At 38.5% G+C, this 19,610-nt stretch overlaps 2 protein-coding genes across 2 annotated transcripts; both read left to right on the top strand.

The window, feature by feature from the left end:
- Positions 1 to 10,177: 10,177 nt before the first annotated feature.
- LOC133723754 (peroxidase 17-like) lies at positions 10,178 to 12,159 on the top strand. The gene is made up of 3 exons (XM_062150625.1): positions 10,178 to 10,682; positions 10,769 to 10,960; positions 11,434 to 12,159. The coding sequence occupies exons 1-3, from the start codon at positions 10,443 to 10,445 to the stop codon at positions 12,016 to 12,018; spliced, it is 1,017 nt and encodes a 338-aa protein (XP_062006609.1). The 5' UTR covers positions 10,178 to 10,442; the 3' UTR covers positions 12,019 to 12,159.
- A 4,256-nt stretch (positions 12,160 to 16,415) lies between these two features.
- On the top strand, positions 16,416 to 18,232 carry LOC133723746 (peroxidase 17-like). The gene is made up of 3 exons (XM_062150615.1): positions 16,416 to 16,982; positions 17,192 to 17,383; positions 17,553 to 18,232. The coding sequence occupies exons 1-3, from the start codon at positions 16,788 to 16,790 to the stop codon at positions 18,129 to 18,131; spliced, it is 966 nt and encodes a 321-aa protein (XP_062006599.1). The 5' UTR covers positions 16,416 to 16,787; the 3' UTR covers positions 18,132 to 18,232.
- The last annotated feature ends 1,378 nt before the right edge of the window (positions 18,233 to 19,610 follow it).

The following is a 19,610-nucleotide window of genomic DNA, read 5'->3' as shown; positions in this document are numbered from 1 at the left end:
GATATTTTGAAGAATATTTGAATGAATTTCAAGAATACTACTGTACTATAGGTGAACTAGAGAATAATGATCTAGTTAACTTGTTGCACAGAAAACTCCCTGAATCATGGAGAACAGCTGTGAGAGAAAGCATAGTTGAAAAACCAATTGAAAGATTTTCAGTTTGAGGAATTGCCGACAGAATCAGGCAATTACTAAAAGAACAATGCAAACCCAATCTTAGAGCAAAGATGGCTAAGAAACAACTCAAAGGAGTTGAGAAATTCTGTTACGGAATACTGGATATGCCAACCAACTGGGGATGTCATGAATCCAAATTCCACAGAAAAAGAAAAGAAAAATATTACTCGAAAAAATTCAGAAAGAGTAATAAGAAAAGAGATTGGAAATTCAAGAAAAGTTCCAACTTCAAAAAATAGCAGGATGAAGATCCTAAGAAGAAATTCTTCAAGAAAAAGAAGAATAATCATCAGCATAAACAACAACCAAGCAAAAAAGCTTGCAGATGTTGGTTATGTAAAGCAGAAGGGCACTATGCCAATGAATGCCCGGAAAAGGGTAAAAGATTTACTAAAGCTCTATTTGATGAATACGAGCCTATAGTAGAAACAACAAATATGAAAGGCTACGAAATAGCCTATTCTGATGATGAAGAAGACGACAGGTCAGTATATTTGTGATACCCCGGAAATTCGTATTTATTTTCCTAGGATTTTCCAGAATTTAAATTGTGGGCATCGGACGGTTTCGTGGCTCGTGGATGGAGCGGAAGTGTTTCGGGCGAATAATTATTCAGGAAGCGTCATTTTAGGGGGGGCGCAAGGGTTGACTTTTTAATCGTTGGGTTTCTCCGAAAACTTCCTTCACGAAAGCTGTAGAGCGCGTCGATACGAGTTCGTGGATATATAGAACGCGGAAATCTGAGTTCTTATGAGAAAGTTATGAGCGTTTGAAATTTTGGAAAGTTACTATAAGTAGGAGTTTCCATTTTCGGAAACTTACTATTTCCATTTTTCCATTTTCCTTTTCGGGAAACCAGAAACGCTCCGTTCTCTCTCCTTACTCGCGACTGACCAGACCCGGTGATCCGACCAGGCCGGAACTCGCAGCTCCGGCGATCTCTGGCCGTGAAACTTGGTCAGCTGGTTCGTCTCCTCCGTCCGGTCATCTCTGTGGCATCCTCTAGTGGCGATATCCACCGTGTGCGGCGCAGCAAGGCGGCGCAGTTTGGTGTTTTCTGACCCAGTCGGAAAACGTAGCTCCGGCGACTTCGTGGCTTCATGCTTCCTTGGTTGAGTTCAGAGAAGGCTCCCTGATCGATCTGTGGTGGTTGTTTGGATCGATTCACGTGGAAATCGGTTCAACTCGGATTGAGTAAGAATCCAAAGCTTGTGAGGTAGTTTTCGACCCTTTATGCATGTTTTCTGACTTCGAGCTAGTTATGAAAATTCACAAGCATGCTTAGATGAACAGCTTTGACGTTGGGAGTTTTGTGAAATATTGATTTTTTGTCGGCGGTGTTCTGGTGGCTTTCCGGCCATGTAGGGAATTGTTTTTGGTATTATATATGTTCTACTCGTTGATACGAGCGTTTCGATATATAATATGCAAATTTTGGAGTTCGTATGGAATTGTTATGATTTTTACGGTTTCATACTGGTCGTTTATTCGATCCGTGAGGATTCGAGCTTCCCATCGACTTGTGATTTTGGTATATCGATCGTAGAAGTATTCCGGAGACATTGGGTGGTCTCGGATGTGGTTTCGCCTCGATTGGTGTCACTTCGGGGATTTTAGTTCAAAACAGGGGTTTCAGACTTAAATCGTTTGTGGATTGTTGCTAAGTTGAAACCGTATGTGATTAGGTACTTGACGAGGTATCCTTGGACGGTTGTTTTGTGGTGTGGCTGCCTTGTTCTGTATTGAAGACGCGGCAGGAGTTTCGAGGTGAGTAAATCTCACGATATTTGTTATGAGCCTAATTACCATATTGTCTTGAAGTTATGGAATTAACTGTGACTATAGTGGTATTAGTGGCATTCCTGAGTGGATGACTACATATATATATATTTGCGTGATATATATATGTATTGGTGGTTTCTCTGTGAAGTGAATAATATTTTAAATGAGTTCATTATTGCTCGAGAATGGTAAAATTGTGTATTGAGTTGTGATTGTAGAATATTATGTTGAGATACCATGGGTCTAATATGACCGTCTTAAGTGAGATTTAAGATATGGTAAGGCTTGTGTAGGAGTATATGTGTAATGAATCGATGACATCAGTGAATCTTTGTGATGATTGTCATGTAAGGCTTGTGTAGGAGTATCTATGTAATGAATCGATGACATCAGTGAATATTTGTGATGATTGTCATGTAAGGCTTGTGTAGGAGTATCTGTGTGATGATCGTTATCTGTGTGATGACTGGCGATATCTGTGTGATGATCAGTAGGATGATGGTTATCTGCGTGATGACCAGTGAAATCTGTGTGATGATCAGTGTGATGATAGCTCGGTAGCGGAGTTGAATTGTTATTAAGTTAACAAAGATCGAGAGGACTGCTGTTATAGTCGGAGCTACCTATGGATGTCAGAGTGTGGGGTTATGATGATTACTATGACTTGCTTTGCTTGTTTTGAATTGTGATTGCCTTGTTTCTTCTTGATTTTATTGATTGATGGTTTGATTTATCTTGAAGACCATAGTGGTGACGATAATGTCTTCTTATCGTGTGAACCTTGGTACATTCGTTTGTGACTACTGTCTATGTCATGAAAATAATGGACTTCCTATGTTCTGTGAAGAGTCAAAAAAAGACTTATCACAAAGAATGCTTCATAGCTTAAGCAAGAAGAAAAACCAAGAGTGGCCTTATCAGCCAACTAGTAGAACAAGAATATGAAGAATATTTCTCTGAACAAAAAGAGAAAAAGGTAGAAGCCTTGTTCCAAGAAATTATGGAACCATCTTCCTCAAAAATAAAGGAAGAAAAAATCGATGACAATATTGAACTGGTTGAACCACAAAAAATTGTTCTAGAAGAATGTAAACCATTCATTCCACAGGAACAAGCAGCTCAAGAAAATGAGCTTCAACAGTCGAAAATCATCTCTACTAGTAGGTACAGCAACTACATAGAGATTGGATTAAAATTCCTTGATCACAAGAAATATCATCTACATGCATTTGTAGATAATGGATCGGGATTCACAGTTGCAAAGAGATTTGCAATTCCAGAAGAACTCTGGAAAGAAGATAAGAAAAGAACAGCTACAGGTGTTCAGTTTGATGGAAGCCATCTAACAATGAATAAAGTAGCAAAAAATGTTCATATCACCATTGGTGGAGGAACATTTATTGTTCATACTTTTTGGCAATCTGAAGGCCAAGGATCTGATTTCTTGTTGGGAAATGATTTTATTCTCCAACAGAGATTTATTCAAGATGAAGAAGCGATAGGCTTCAGAAAAGGAGAACGGGTGTTCTGGGTAGACAGGCTTACTCAAGCCAAAAGTGTAGTAGGTCCACACTTTACTACACAATATCAGAGATCGCAACAGAATAGTGGTGATCTTACCCCCTACAAACCCAAATTTGAACCCATACTCCAAATCAAACAACAAGAAGAATTACTTGTTGATGAATCTTCTGAAGAAGAAGAAGAAACTAGTGAAGATGAAGAAGCTAGTTTTCTCCATGAGCATAACCTCAAGCACTTTCAGAATAAGCTTGAATCTCAGAAAATTCCTACTCTTGATAAAATCAAGAAACTACTCGAACAGAATATCGATGTAGACCCTCAGAAATTTTGGGAAAAAGACCCTGTGGTCTGTGAATTGAGATTACATTATATGAATGCTATCTGTCATGTCAAAACCATTCCTCAGTACAAAGAGGAAGATCAAAAGGAATTCAGAAAAGATATTGAAGATCTCCTGAACAAGAGATTAATTCAACCTTCCACTAGCCCTCATCATGCTCCAGCATTCTACGTGAGAAATCATGCAGAAAACCTCAGAGGAAAAGCTAGAATGGTAATTGACTACAGAGATGTCAATAACAAAACCGTGAAGGACGGTTATCAAATTGCTCAAGTACGAGTACTGATCAACCAGCTCAGAGGAGCTAAAGTCTTTTCAAAATTCGATGCAAAGTCGGGATTTTGGCAAGTCAAGATGCATCCTGAGAGTGTTCCTCTCACTGCATTTGGAACACCACAAGGACATTACGAATGGTTAGTAATGCCTTTTGGTCTAAAACAAGCTCCCTCAATCTTCCAAAGAAAGATGGATGACATCTTCAAACATGTTGCTGAATTTTGCGTCGTCTATATTGATGACATCCTTGTCTTCTCCAAAACCAAAGAAGAACACATGAAACACCTCTATGACGTTGTCAAGCTGATAGTTCAGCATGGAATTATCCTAAGTGAAAAAAAAATCTTCTTTATCCTCGATGAAGTTGATTTCCTAGGAATAAACATCAAGAATGGAGTAATAAAACTCCTACCGCACATCCTTGAGAAGATCTAGAAGTTCCCAGATAGAATTCCTGATGCTAAGAGTCTAGAGAGATTCTTAGGAGTCATTAATTATGGGAGAGATTTCATTCCCAAAATCTCAGGACTAATAGCAATGTTATCTCCTAAAACCAGTTCCAAAAGAAAATGGAACTTCACTGAAGATGATGAAAAAATTGTGAAGCAGATAAAAAATCTCTGCAAAAATCTCCCTCCTCTACAACAACCAGAGGAAAATGATGAAATTATCCTCCAAACAGATGCGAGTGATAATTATTGGTCCGGTGTTGTCCTGGCAAAAACGCCTGGAACTAATACTGAAAAGATCTGCAAATTTTGTAGCGGCAAGTTCAGCCCTGCAGAACAAAATTATCCCACAGGGGAAAAAGAAATTTTGGCTGTCAAGAAAACAATTTTAAATTCTCCAGCTTTTCTTGGAAAACCCTTTACTGTCCGCACCGATTGTGCTAGAGTAAAGAATTTTAAAAATTTTAAACTTGACAAAGCTGCTGATAGAGGAAGAGTAGCAAATTGGCAATTATTTCTTAACCAATATGATTATATTGTTGAATTAATTGCAGGAAAAAAGAACTATCTTCCAGACGCCCTAACCAGGGAAATGGCAATGTTCAGCCGAAAAGATGACGACGAAGGTCGCAATCTCAGAAGCAGACGAACTGGGAAAGAACATGAACCTGCTGAGGATCCTAAAGAAAAAATCCTCAAAAGATTCCTGCTAGGTCCAAAAGGACTAGCCATAACTGATCAATCCCAGGGTAAAAGATTGGCTAGCCCGTCTCAAACGGCAGACGGTAAAGGCTCATCAAGACCGTTAAAGGCTCATCAAGACCGTTAAAGGCTGTTGCTTTGCCAAAAAGCAAACCTACTCCAACTGGAGTAATAAATGTTTTTAATTACGAACTGCAAACTTTTGATAATCCTGTGTTCAGAACTGGCCGGAGGCTAGCTTACCACCAAAAGGCAATCCTTGATAACCTCTTATTTGCCTTTCAAGAACGAAACAATGATATAATGTTCCCAGCTCTGTTTGCCCTAGCTGAAGAACTCTATGAAAATACTATACCACAGATTGCCGAAATTCACACACAGCAGAGTGCTGGTCGAAGTGAAAAAATTCACTATCTTGAAGATCCAAAAAGTGCTAGAGTTCCTATCATAGCATTAAAAGAATCAGATTGGTTCGAGTTCCATAACTTGATAGGAAGTCACAATTCTGAGGCCTGTATTCCTCCAACCCTCTTCATCATTGCAGGACCTTATGTTGGAAGATACTTAGTCAATGTTCAGAGTGAACATCCTCAAGAACACAAGGTTTGGCTTGTTGAAAATGGTTTTGTTCATAATCTTTGGAGCAAAACGAATGATGATCTCAAAGGCCTGCCCCCCCATCATCGTCAACACAGTCAAAAATATCAGAAAAAATGACTGTACCCTGAGACTGAAGTTCAGATCTACTCCACCAGAATGGATTCAGAAAACAAATGGTGAGGTTGAATACATTTCTCCTTATCACTATGTGAGGATTATTCAACGAAGATATCTTCAGCCCGCCTGTGTTGGATACAATGACCAGCCAAATTCAAGCATTCCATGGATGAAGGCCATGTCCCTTGAATATATCAAGAAGATCATCGAAGAAGAAACAAGGAATACCTTCCTGGCAGCAGGAGAAAAAACCATGATCACTGCCTACGATCACCCTGACGTAATCAGTAGTGACCTATTCCTATCTCTCATGAGAAAAGAGATAGACTCGACGCTGGCATGCTTACAGTGGGTCGAAAAACTTGAAAGTGACAACCACTATAAAATGTATGTTGATACAGATGTCGAAGACAATGCAACTACCACTCAAATGGCCCGGATGGATAACAACTATTTTGTCCTTGGCCACAATTCAGAAACAGACGAGAACATGTGAAGCAGCAGGTGTAGAAAACACCGAAAGCATTTTTGGATTGTTCCCAAAAGATGCTTTTGCTTTTCAGAAAAGAACAAGGTGAAAAACATTTCACCTAAGGAATCTGCTTTTTCCCGTCCGACCTCCATGATCAGGAGCACTCAGGAAAGCAAAAAATCACGGAGTTGTTCTGTACGTTTAGTTGTTTTGAATTTCATTTTGAGGTCCGCTCCCTATATAAGGAGCTTTAAGTTTCATTTGTAAGGCATTCGAAAAAAAAGGATCGAAAGTTTCCACCATAGAAAAACCTTTCCGAAAAATTGCCATAGTTCTAAGATTAGCTAGTTGAGCAGAAGAGTCTTCTCTCAAGCAGTAGCAGTGTGCTAGTTTCTTTCGGTTTAAGTGTGAAGTACCTCGGTACAAGTAAGTATATGTAATCATTCTTATGGATAGCTAAACAGCTCCTTAGCTGTTTACCTGAGAATGAGGCTCTGAATTTTATTCTGTAATTTATGTTTGAATAAATAATTTCAGATTGCTCATCCACCTTGTCAATTATGTTTTATATTTTAGTTTGATGTTTTAAATGATTATATCTGTTTCTGCCTTATTCCTGTACTATTTTTAGGCTTAGACTTTCTTTTTTTTAGGAAAAATTGACTCAGCTTAAGATAGAAACAAGCAGCAGTGATTCTGCCTGTTAAAGTAACTGTTAGGCAGGAAGCCGTTAGGTGAAAAACTTCGGCATGTTGAAGGCTAGTTTTGTTTTTCTCAAAAGTGTGAACAGTTTTTTTTTAGGAAAAAGCAAAGGTTAAACCCAAAAAGTCAGCATAGGACATATTAGACACTAGTTTAGAAAAGACTACCCTTATAGGTCTTTTCCCCAAAGATTTGTGTAAATGGACACAATACAAACTTGTTGGTGCAAGTGGGCACAATACATGTGATTTCTGGGTAAACAGGAATTAACCCTAAACTAAAGGACAAAATACTGTTTACTCCCTATACTTATAGGGTTTCGACGTTTCAGTCCCTGACGATTCAATTTCACCTAGAAACTCCCTAAACTCTCTAATTTCACACAATAGGTCCCTGCCGTCAATTTTCCGTCAAAAACTCCTTTATCTTGCTGACGTGACATTCCTTTCACACTAAAATGACTATTATACCCTCATTTACTCTTTTTTATTATTATTTTTTTCTCTTTTTATATATTTTTTTGTTTTACCTTTTTCTTCTCTCCGTCTTCTTCCACCACCATTTCTCTGCACTTCGGCCTTCTCTTTCTCCTCTTGCGAACCTCAATTAGCCAGTAGAACAAATCATCTCAGGTTTAGCACAAGCACACAATTAAAGTTCACTCCGTTATAGAGTCAGCTTTCCAGATCCTCTCCTCCATGAACGAAGAGCTCTACAACCCCCTACTCTGGTCCACCAATTCCTCTGTTGCCGCCGCTGCTACTACCACCGCAAACGGACATCCTTCGCTCTCAAACGGCGCCGTTCATAGCGATTCGTCTTCTTCTGACAACACAAATACCCAAAATCACGGAGACTCGAGCGGCGGTGGTGGTCTTGGAAATGGCGGAGCTCTTGAGGAGGCTCGCTTTCGGTATAGGAACTCTGTGACGGCACTTCAGGCTGTTCTGGCAGAAATTCCTAATTCTCATAAGGTTAATTCAGAAACCATTTTCTTTAATTTGGTGAATTTTCTTTGATTTTAAGGCAGCAATGCTTCGTATCCGTGATTAAGTACATGGAGTCGTGGGTGGTGATGGAGAGTTCGAAGGCACAGGGCTTGTGGAGGACGTCCTCGGCGCCTTTGACCGTGAGGCAGGTGCTGACGGGGATGACGTCGAGTGGGGTGGAGGAGGGGGGGTCACATGGGAGTCCTTGAGGACAAACCAGCGGCGGTGGTGGTGAAGGGGATGAGGAAGAGGTTGCTGGAGATGAGGTGGAGAGAAAGATGCCGGAGATTCGGAAGATGAAGCAGAGAAAAGCAGTAGTAGCGGCGGCGGACTCCCAAGAGCGCCGGCGACGGCGAAAGCGGTGGAGAATCGGAGGAGGGAAGGAAGGATGACGACGGCAGAGGCGGAGCGAGGAAGGTGGCGACGCCGTGAAGGTTGCAGTGATTCAGTGAAGCTGAGGATGGAGACAATAGAGGGGGGGGGGGGGAATAAGAAGAGGTAAAAACAAAAGAGACAGAAAAAATAAAGAGAAAAAAATAAATAAATAATAAAAAAAGAGTAAGTGAGGGTATAATAGTCATTTTAATGTAAAAGGAATGCCACGTCAGCAAGATAACGGAGTTTTTGATGGAAAATTGACGGCAATGACCTATTGTGTGAAATTAGAGAGTTTAGGGAGTTTTTAGGTGAAATTGAAACGTCAGGGACTGAAACGTCGAGACCCTATAAGTATAGGGAGTAAACAGTATTTTGTCCTAAACTAAAATAACACCTCAATACTTCATAACATTCCCAAATATATATGGGTGTGTCTCTAATGAGGACTGTTAAAATGAGGATTAAAGCAACGGTTGTAAAACTCACTTTTAAATCACAGTTTGGCAAATCCACCGTTAAATGTTTAACTCTTTGTGACTAAATCATTTCTATAAATTTTCAACCAAATTGAAAATCGTTAAGGCATTCATAATCGTTGTTTATCATTTATGAATATAAAATATTCAAGTTGAACATATTTGGTCAATCCATTGATTTGATCTAGTTCAGTATCTTAACAATTAAAAATTTAGAAGAAAATTTTCAGAAGTGATATGCTCGTGGAGACCTAAACATCTAATGGTTAAATTGCTTAGATGTAATCAAAAAGTGGGTCTTACAATTGTTTATTTGAAAGTCCTCATGGAGAGCTCATTATTAAAGTTCTCATTAGACTCCCCCTATATTAGTTTGATATAGGTGTTACAAAATCAAAGGCCTGCGAAAGCTAGAGACCTTGCGCAGCCACACCATCGACACACTCTCAAGGTCGCCCCAAGACCAATTCATTGTGCATCCACAGTCATTGACGCTTGCACCATCACCACAGCCATCCGACTTTTCCAAGGGTTGATCACTCACATCAAACTCTCAAATGGACAAAGCCACTATAGAAACTCCAATCCCTTCCTACAAATCAATGTCGGGTAAAGGATATTCACCACAGCACTGTAAAGACGAACGACAAAACAAAAAACGTTACCTTGAAAAGCATTGTAGCAATGGAACTGGAAGAAAGGCAAAACCATAGATTTTTTCAAAACTAAACAATGAAAAGTAATAAAGTACGTTTTATTTAATTGATTACTGAAAATGAAAAAAATATATATTTCTTTTTGATAAAATAATAACGGTATTTCTTTTCACACCGTAGTTCAACGAGTCCAAGTTAAAAGAAAAAATAAAATAAAAGGTTGTGGATTCAGCCATTCCTCAGCAAAAACAGAGGAAAGGTAATCAGGATCTCTTTTCCCTGAATTGGACAATCAAGCCTTCAAAAACGCCTGCCTAATGAAGTAATGATGCCTTTATTCTTTTTTTTCCCACCAGTGCTATAACAGCTCCACAATCTGCATCCCATTAAAATCCATACCCCATTTCAAAAAAAAAAAAAAAAAAAAAATATCCATACCCAAAAATAGATCTTTTCAGAGTCTCAGGACAAACCTCATAATTACAAAATGGTATCAGGAAATAAGAGTACATATACTGATGGTCTCTTCAGTCAGAGCATCATCGTGGGTGTCGTAATTGTTGACGCAGCCACCAGTCCCCACTCCCAGTCTCAACAGCCTATAGTCCCTTCAAGTCGGCTCTCTTGCCCAATTGCATTCCCCTGCTTCCTGCCATCACAGCACACAAGGATCCAGAAAATTCCCGTCCTGGTCTCTGTCTTCTGAAACCCCATTATGAGCCATCCTTGTATCCCCACCAATCCAAATCCCCAAACAGAAAAAGGGTAAGAGCCTCCTCACCTCTTCACCTATATAGACATGCACCGAGTTGGATTGGACATAAAGAAAAATACAATGTCTCCCCTCCTCCTTCCTCTCCTCCTCCTTCTTGTCCACATAATAACCGGGGCGGCCGTGCAGCTCTGCCCCGATTATTACTCCGAGACGTGCCCGGAAGCTGAAACCATAGTCCGGGGTGTCATGAAGAAGGCTTATGATAGAGAGCCGCGAAGCCTTGCCTCGGTCATGCGCTTCCAATTCCATGATTGCTTTGTTAATGTGAGTAAAACAAAGGAAAAAGCTTTAATTTGGTTATAGACCTTATAGGCCTTTGTGTTTATGGTTTTAAGTTATATGTGTTGTAGGGTTGTGATGCTTCTATGTTACTCGATGACACTCCAACCATGCTTGGGGAAAAACTCTCCCTTTCAAACATAAATTCACTGAGATCTTATGAGGTTGTTGATGAAGTCAAGGAAGCCTTGGAGAAAGCCTGTCCTGGTGTTGTTTCTTGTGCTGACGTCATAATCATGGCTTCTAGAGATGCTGTTGCTCTGGTATGATTCTCTCTTATCTATCTTTATCATCACCCAAAACTAAAAATGTAAAATCTAGTTTTGTTAATTTGTGGCTTGGATTACCAGATCATGATTGGAAATCTACCCCATGCCAAAATGGGATTTAGAGAAAAGTATTCACTCTGTAATTAAAGGATGAAATGAGTAAAGATGTTTTCTTTTTTTCTTTTTTCCTGTCAATTGATGTTAAGGGGGTCATTAACTCCTGAACCCAAAAGGTATTTTTTGTTTTACTGCACAAGATTGTATCTGTAATGTTGATTTGCAGTATCATGCTATTACTTCTTCTTCTTTTTTTCTTTTTTTTTTCTTTTTTTGAGGATATCATGCTATTGCATATGTAATTTCCTTTGACTATAACCAATGCTAGAGAAAGATTTGTACAACATGAATTATGACTTGAGAGAGTTATTTTCTTTTTCTGGTTTGTCCTTCTGATTTTTTGTTGTCAGACTGGAGGACCAGATTGGCAAGTAAAGGTAGGAAGATTGGACAGCTTAACAGCTAGCCAAGAAGCCTCGGACAACATTATGCCGAGTCCAAGAGCCGATGCAATCTCCCTCATTGACCTCTTTGCCAAATTCAATCTTTCTGTCAAAGACCTTGTTGCGCTTTCAGGGTCACACTCCATTGGACAGGGGCGGTGCTTTTCCATCATGTTTCGGCTGTACAACCAATCCGGCACTGGCAGGCCAGACCCTGCCATTGAACCAAAGTTTAGAGAAAAGCTAAAGAAACTATGCCCTTTGAATGTGGACCAAAATGTGACTGGAGACCTTGATGCTACACCTATAATATTTGATAACCAGTACTTCAAGGACTTGGCTTCCGGGAGAGGGTTTCTGAATTCGGATCAAACACTTTTCACATTTCCGCAGACAAGAGGATTTGTTAAGCTGTTCAGCAATGATCAAGGAGAATTTTTCAAGGCTTTTATTGAGGGGATGATAAAGATGGGTGACTTGCAGATTGAGCAACCTGGGGAGATAAGGAAAAATTGCAGGGTGGCTAATCGTCGCCCTATCAACACATTCTGAGAGTCTTGAAGGGATCAGACTTAAGATTAGAAAGAATACAGATTACGAAGTTCTATTCGTAGTCTGATTTCTTGTCATTATGAAGGTTTTGGTTGGAATATATGAAAAGAGAAAGTAGAGTGATGTTGATAGTAAACAGAACCCTTTTGCAAGGCTAGAATTGATGTCGGAAGCGTGTCACGGTAGAAATATGATTTCGTCAAGTGTTGAAATTAAATGGAACAAGTTAGAATCCACTTGCGAAATAGGCTCGAATCCACTAGCGAATACGGAACATGCGTAAGATAACAAAGAGAAACTTCTCTAAAAAAAAGTGCTTATATAGTGCCCAAATCCTAAACCTAGTAGAACTAGAAAACGTAAATAACAACTAGTTACTAGTTATAGACTAGGACAAAGAAACCTAATTTAACCAAAATCAGGAAATAAGATCCTAAATTCTAGAAGAATACTAAACTTGTCAAACTACGCCAATTTGTATCTAGGGTCCCAACCCCGAGAAACCTGATATATCTAAAAGAGCAATTTACAAGTAATTCTATCATTAAGACGCTTATTTGAATATCAATTTCCAATCTTCAAATCATTCTTCTTAATATGACGACGCTTATTTCTTTTTTGATATTCTTTGTTGAAATTGGCTAAAGATGAGCTACATCTATCTTCTCCACTTGAAAAGAACTCGACCTCCAATTTTGCTTGAATATAGCTCGGTCATTAGTAGGAATGAAATATGATAAGCCATCAACTTCAACATTCTTGAATTTAGAAGGTATCACCATGAATCCAATACCATAAACAAGTTTGAAATATGCATCTTGGAACCTGAACTCCTCCACTTGAAAAGGATTCGACATCGACTTCTCCTTGGATTTATCTTGATCACTAGTAGGCATGTATGACATGGAATTTGGTGTAGAGACAAAGTTTTTAATTTGGTGAACATGCATCTCCAAATCTGCTTTATCACCTACAATCATGTTGATAGAATAGTATTGAGTTATGCGTTGAGAATCGTACTTGATCATATATTGATCTTCACCATCAAAAATATCTTTTCTATACATGTTTAACCATTCGATGAACAAATCAACTTCTTTGTCTTAAGGGTCGTCAAAGGGCCTATGGCCGGGCTTGCGAGCCTCCATCGGCCCACTTGATCCGCGGGCTAAATGATGAGGCCTACTTTGTCTTCAATAGGTTGGTTATCAATGGACAAAGTGACTTCTTTGGGTTTATTCTCACACATCTTAGGAGGGTCATTCTTGATGATCTTCTTTTTAGGTTTGATTTGATTTGATTTTGTGAGACTCCCACCAAAATAAATATGAATCATCTTGGCAATACATACCCTTGACTATTTTATGTCATGGTCTTCCAAAGAGCACATAAGTGACGTCCATATCGATCACATGACAAGTAACCTCTTCTTTATAAAATTTTCCCATAGAAGGAATTTTGCAAACTTCTGACACTTGTGCATATTCTTCCTCCCCGAATGGAAACTAGTATGGATCAATATGCTTCTCCATCGATAATTGAAAATAATCCACATCTTTCTTTGCCACAAAGTTCTCATGTAAACCACTGTCAATTATCACCAAGCATATCTTCTCATGAGTGATACATGTTGTTCGAAAGTCATCATAGTCTAGCAATTGTGAATACACAATGTTCCGTGTTTTTTTTTTTTTTTTGGCTTTGGATTGATGAGGTTGTCCTAGGGAAAAAATCTATCGACATGTTCCACTCCTTTCTTTTTGATATTCTTTGTTAAAATTGGCTAAAGCCTTGTCCTACATTAAAATTTCTGGAGTCATTTTAGGTTTGAGTAAACAACACTTTGTAAACTGTTTTAGTTTTAGGTTTGATCGTTGCAGTAACTCTTGAATAGATATTTTGCTAGTAAACGTTTTACCACTTTTACGAGACTGATGCCTTTGAGTTTATTCATATCTACCCCTAGTAAGATAACAGATAACAGAAGTAAGAAAATCTGATTAGTAATGATCCACTTTTGGATTTGTAATCCTACACTTTCGGCTCAAAGGCTGCTGGAGATGAGAAGAACCCTATTCTTCTAAATAGAATAATGTGCACTACAGAAAAGTAAATCAAAAGTATTGAAAGTGAGATATGCAGAAATCTTCCCAACCACAGTCCTCCATGGTTCCCTTCCTCATCTGAAAAAGCTTATTACTGTTGTAGATTGGATAAGTCAAATCTCAAATCGCACGGGGATTTTGTTTCTGGTAATCTAGTAATTAAATATCATTTTCAAATGGACTACTCGACCACTGTGTGCCCCATGTTTACAAAGATAAAGAAGTTCCTTGAATCTAGTACAATAACCTTTTTCAGTTGAGGAAAGATAGCTATTTCCCCATTTAATTTTGTTTGTCTAATTGACAATCATAATCTTTTTCAAATTCCACATTGGAATAAACATGAAGGAGGAAGACTTGCGTGGGCACCCGCACCGCCACATGGTGCGGCAGACCAATCATTATCCAGCATGGAGATCTTTTGGGTATTGTACATTTAGAGAGCAGGTGTAGTTTTAGAAAAGAGAAAAAAATTTATTTCTTTTGATTGGATGGCCCTAAAGCCACGTGGTGGGGAAACCCCCACCTAAAAATTTCTCAGCATGAAGATAATGAAATGACATGATCAAACAATTTTTGATTATTTTGATGATCAGAAAGAAAAAAATGAAAGAAAATTATACGGTACATTAATGTATCAATACATCAAGTAGATTAGATTTGATGCAGAGGTAGACTGACTTCATGCATAAATAGACTAGCTTGACTTGATCTCAAATTAATCTACTATTATATCGAGCTAATTTACCTGTGTATCAAACTAATCTGCTCGATACAATAATGTAGAGTAAACAAAAGTGAAAGGGTTTCAATAAATCAAACTGAGGTCTGAGGGTATAACTATGTCGGGAGAAAAGTTAATATGTGACACAACATCAAGCGGAAGAAAGTGAGTGGTTTGTATAGTGGGTAAGTGCTTCGACTGTAGCCATATATCTATACATCAAGGGACACGAAAATTCAATTGTGGATCAAGACACAGGTGGACCACAGCTAGATTGACAGCGTGCGTGTTGCTCACGCGCCAATGGTCCACAGCTAGATACAGGTGGACCACAGCTAGATTGACATCTCAGACTTAATTGGTGAATGTGAATTGAGGGGCTTCAAATATCTGGTGTTCTGGTCCTACAACTAGGACAGTTGCATAATAAGGATCCGAAATGGACCATCACATTGGCTGACATTACAGTACCATCACTTTGGAACTTGTTGGCTTTGGGTATTTACCCAAATAAATAACCATTAAAAAATTTTTAAAAGAAGAAAAAAGCACAACAAAACTAAATACAAGAGTGTCTCTAAAACAATCAAATCCAAAAAACTGGAAGTTAAAATAATCATTGAACATAATTAGCAGCAAAATACTAGAGTTACTGCTATCAGAATTTGAAGTTATCAACACAATTTATAAGCAATTCCGGGAGAGCCCTCAAAGCGCAAACTATCCTCAAAGCGCAAACTATCATGCTATGGGCCATTTAATTACACTAGAGATGAGAGCAGTAGACAGTAGTGAACTTTTCATGATCATGCATGACTTCACCAAAATACTATTTGTTGTCTAAATTGATTATCAACGGCTCGATCCATCAAAATTTAAGTATGTTTATAGCTTAGAGTATATTTAATAAGTTGTGTAACGTTTCATTTTCTTAATTTTGTTATGGCCGTAAAAGTGCCAAAAAGGATTCCAAAGGGTCAAGCATAGTTCGATTTCCGTGATTTTGTTTTTTTTGTTTGTTTAACTTTTAAAGAAATCTAGGCCTTTAGATGCTATGAAAGATTCAAGATTTACTGTTCGATATTATTTGTTATCTTACTTCTAATTGGATATTGTCAATTCTAGTATGACAAATTTCTGAATATGTTCATACACGTCTAAGATTTGTTTCATCATTTGTATAAAAACATATATTTACGGGGATGTTGAACCGCGTGCGGGTTCTTTTACAAATTCAAACTTTCTCTCAAAATTATTTAAAAATTTTAGTACTTTTGAATGATCGAGCTCAAATACTGTCATTTTCTGAAAATCTTATGATACTCTGGAGTATTGAAACTCCAACTTTTATACTGCATATTATTCGCGGTGTGGCACACTCATAAGCTAATTTAACGCCCGCACTGACATTTTCAATTGCAAAACGACCTCCCGATGAGACAAGAAAACTCGGCCTCTAACCAAACAAATGCTCCATGTTCTTGGGTTACAAATCACGTGAGCCGCTGGGTTTTGCTTCCCCTGAACAAATTGAGACTGTCTGAACATGTAAAAGAGATATTAGGCTTTTCACTACATCATTCGTATAACACACTCCATCCTCCTCGATCATCTGCACCGGTGCCTGACAATCCGTCACCACCTCCACCCGAGCCAACCGTCTTTGAACCACAAACTTCGATCAGCCCAGCTTTAATAGCTAGAAGGATTAATATTTGTCTCAGTGCATATTGTAGAAGGATTAATTGCACCATATTCATCTTGTTGACTTTCAAATACCTCTTAATAATATCAACCATCTCTTTTTTAAGTGATTGAATAACCACTACATCTACATTCTTTCTGTACGAGCATTCCACAAGTATAAAAAGCCACAACAAACTCTATATCGTACCAATTCAAAGACACACTTGCCTAAGTCACTTATCTCTCCCAATTCAATGTCTCCTCTCTTGTTCATCTTCCTCCTACACATAATAACCGGTGCGGCCACACACCTCCGGACCGGTTATTACTCGGGAGTGTGTCCAAAAGCCGAATACATCGTCCGAGATGTCATGTGGAGGGCTTTGATGAGAGAACCCCGGAGCCTCGCCTCAGTCATGCGACTCCAATTTCACGATTGCTTTGTTAATGTAAGCCAATTAACTACATATATAAGGCCAAATACTAGTTACGTGCGTTTTGAAAATATTAGCTAGCGTCTTCTTATCCTAACCCTTCACCATCTTTCCCTACGGAGATCCTTGGAATTAACCCGAAGGACTTACTAGATATTATATTTCGTCAATGGTTACTATCATATATTGAACACAGAACACTTAATATTTTCTTATCCCTGTAGGGTTGTGATGCTTCATTGTTACTTGATGACACACCAACCATGCTCGGAGAGAAACTCGCCCTTTCAAATATAAATTCATTGAGATCTTATGAAGTTGTTGATGAAGCCAAGGAAGCCTTGGAGAATGTCTGTCCTGGAGTTGTTTCATGCGCGGATATCATAATCATGGCTTCTAGAGATGCTGTTGCCCTGGTATTACACTGACATCAAAGTAGTACTTACAACAACTAATTAATAAGAATTTGTGTGCAAAGCTAGAGTTCATTTTAGATTTTTTTTTTCGTCGTATATATTGGACAGTAAATAGATTTTGATCGAGCAAGTTCATGCAGCTCATATCACATAATGTTTTGTTACTCAGACTGGAGGACCAGATTGGGAAGTGAAGTTGGGAAGATTGGATAGCTTAACAGCAAGCCAAGAAGCCTCAGACAATGTGATGCCAAGTCCAAGATCTAATGCAACCTTTCTCATTGATCTATTCAGCAAATTCAATCTTTCTGTCAAAGACATGGTTGCACTTTCTGGATCACACTCCATTGGCAAAGCTCGGTGCTTTTCCATCATGTTTCGGCTTTACAACCAATCCGGCACTGGCAGGCCGGATCCTGCCATTGAACCCAAGTTTAGAGAAAAGCTAGACAAGCTTTGCCCTTTGAATGTGGACCAAAACGTGACCGGAGACCTTGATGCAACATCAGTGCTATTTGATAACCAGTACTTCAAGGACTTGGTTTCCGGCAGAGGGTTTCTGAATTCGGATCAAACACTTTACACATTTCCACAGACTAGGGGATTTGTGAGGCAGTTTAGTATAGACCAAGGAACCTTTTTCAAGGCCTTTGTTGAGGGGATGATAAAATTGGGTGACTTGCAGATCCAGCAACCTGGGGAGGTGAGAAGGAATTGTAGGGTGGTCAATGCATTGAGAAAGTCTTAGTGTTGTTTTGTTATCTGATGTCAATAAATCTTTTCCTCGTCTTTATAAAGAAAAACTAATGAATAAAAAATGTATTTTCCCCAGTGAACAACTTGGGATTATTCTGAGATTCATAATGAGCTACTCAGAACTAGATTATAAATAATCATTTTGGAATCTGTAAAGCTTTTCAATGAATTCTTGGTTCAGAAGGTTTAATTATTTGTGACTTCAATTTCTTTTGTTCTTTTTTTTTTTCCTTTCGATTATAGAAATGAACAAACTGCAAGCCAAAACCTCTAAGACCATTTGAATAATTGTTGACCTTTTAACTAGTTTAAATAACGTTGGTGATAAATTATTCGTGCAAAGCTCCTTCTTCAAGATCATCTTGCTGCAGCCACTAATTAAAGAAACGCCACCAAAAACCCTGCAAGTTCAGGAGCCGTGCAATCTTCAAGTACCAATTACAAAATCCGTGCCTAGATGGATCTCAAGCAGACTCGAGATCAACGAGGATGGTTGAAGGGTTGTATAAAAATTGCAGATCTACATTAGAGACAAGCCAAATGTGTTTTGTTTAGAGTTTGATGACAAGGGATACAATGGTCTATGGCCATAACCCAGATAAAAACTCATGATAGAAAGGGAGAGCAGTGCGAGATATAAGAGGGATCACGAATTAGGCTACACCATATATATATATTTTTTTTAGCTGGGAGGCTCAGCCCCATACTCAGTTCTATTTATTATATTAAAATTATGTCTCAGAATGACATAAAACCTGAACCCCGAGTTACAGAAAAACACTTACAATAATCCTCGTAAAATACATTCTGAATAATAGCATGAGTGTCATCAAACTGATGAAATAAACTAGCTAAGTGAGCAAGTCTATCTGCTACACCATTTGTTTCACGGAATATGACGAATTCTAACTGATTGAAAAGCAGACATATAATCTTTACAATCATCTAAAACTCGACCGGGGGGTGGCCGGGTGGGGGGAGATTATGAAATATGTTTGACAAAAAAAAATCTTTTATAAAAGTCAGTTTAATGTAAAATATATTTAACATTTGTAAAGAAAGCTTTAATGTTTTGAGCTACGTACCGATGTATGCTTTCATAGCATCTATTCATGTCTTCGTTTTAATTTTTTTATTAACAGGTTAAAAATAATGTACGACAAGTGTTGAAAATTATTCTTATTTATTGTTCCTTCTCTGCACAAACTAGTGTAGGTGCGTTGGGGATTCTCCAAAAAAAAAAAAAAAGTGTAGGTGCGTTGGGGGGGGAGGGGCCAGTCCCATGATTCTTGTCTAAAACTTATTAAATCCACATACTAATTACATGTGCACACGTGTGCAAATCAAAAGTTTGGGGGGCCTTAATAGTTTCACATCTGATTAGAAGGGTTGAGCCGTTGAGTCATTTTCAATATCCATTTCCGTTCAACCTTAGTGTATATCAAAAAGAAGAGTAGTTCTACACGCCTCC

This window comes from Rosa rugosa, chromosome 1 (assembly GCF_958449725.1).
Source record: "Rosa rugosa chromosome 1, drRosRugo1.1, whole genome shotgun sequence".
NCBI lineage: Eukaryota > Viridiplantae > Streptophyta > Magnoliopsida > Rosales > Rosaceae > Rosa > Rosa rugosa.
Note: the sequence above shows the minus strand (reverse complement) of the source record. Positions and strands in the feature narration are given on the sequence as shown.

Excerpts from the sequence above, each read along its gene's own strand:
- LOC133723754 (XM_062150625.1), top strand. The coding sequence starts at position 10,443 with ATGCACCGAGTTGGATTGGACATAAAGAAAAATACAATGTCTCCCCTC. Across the intron at positions 10,683-10,768 it reads TCCATGATTGCTTTGTTAAT|GGTTGTGATGCTTCTATGTT; the intron begins GTGAGTAAAACA and ends TATGTGTTGTAG. Across the intron at positions 10,961-11,433 it reads CTAGAGATGCTGTTGCTCTG|ACTGGAGGACCAGATTGGCA; the intron begins GTATGATTCTCT and ends TTTTGTTGTCAG.
- LOC133723746 (XM_062150615.1), top strand. The coding sequence starts at position 16,788 with ATGTCTCCTCTCTTGTTCATCTTCCTCCTACACATAATAACCGGTGCG. Across the intron at positions 16,983-17,191 it reads TTCACGATTGCTTTGTTAAT|GGTTGTGATGCTTCATTGTT; the intron begins GTAAGCCAATTA and ends TTATCCCTGTAG. Across the intron at positions 17,384-17,552 it reads CTAGAGATGCTGTTGCCCTG|ACTGGAGGACCAGATTGGGA; the intron begins GTATTACACTGA and ends TTTGTTACTCAG.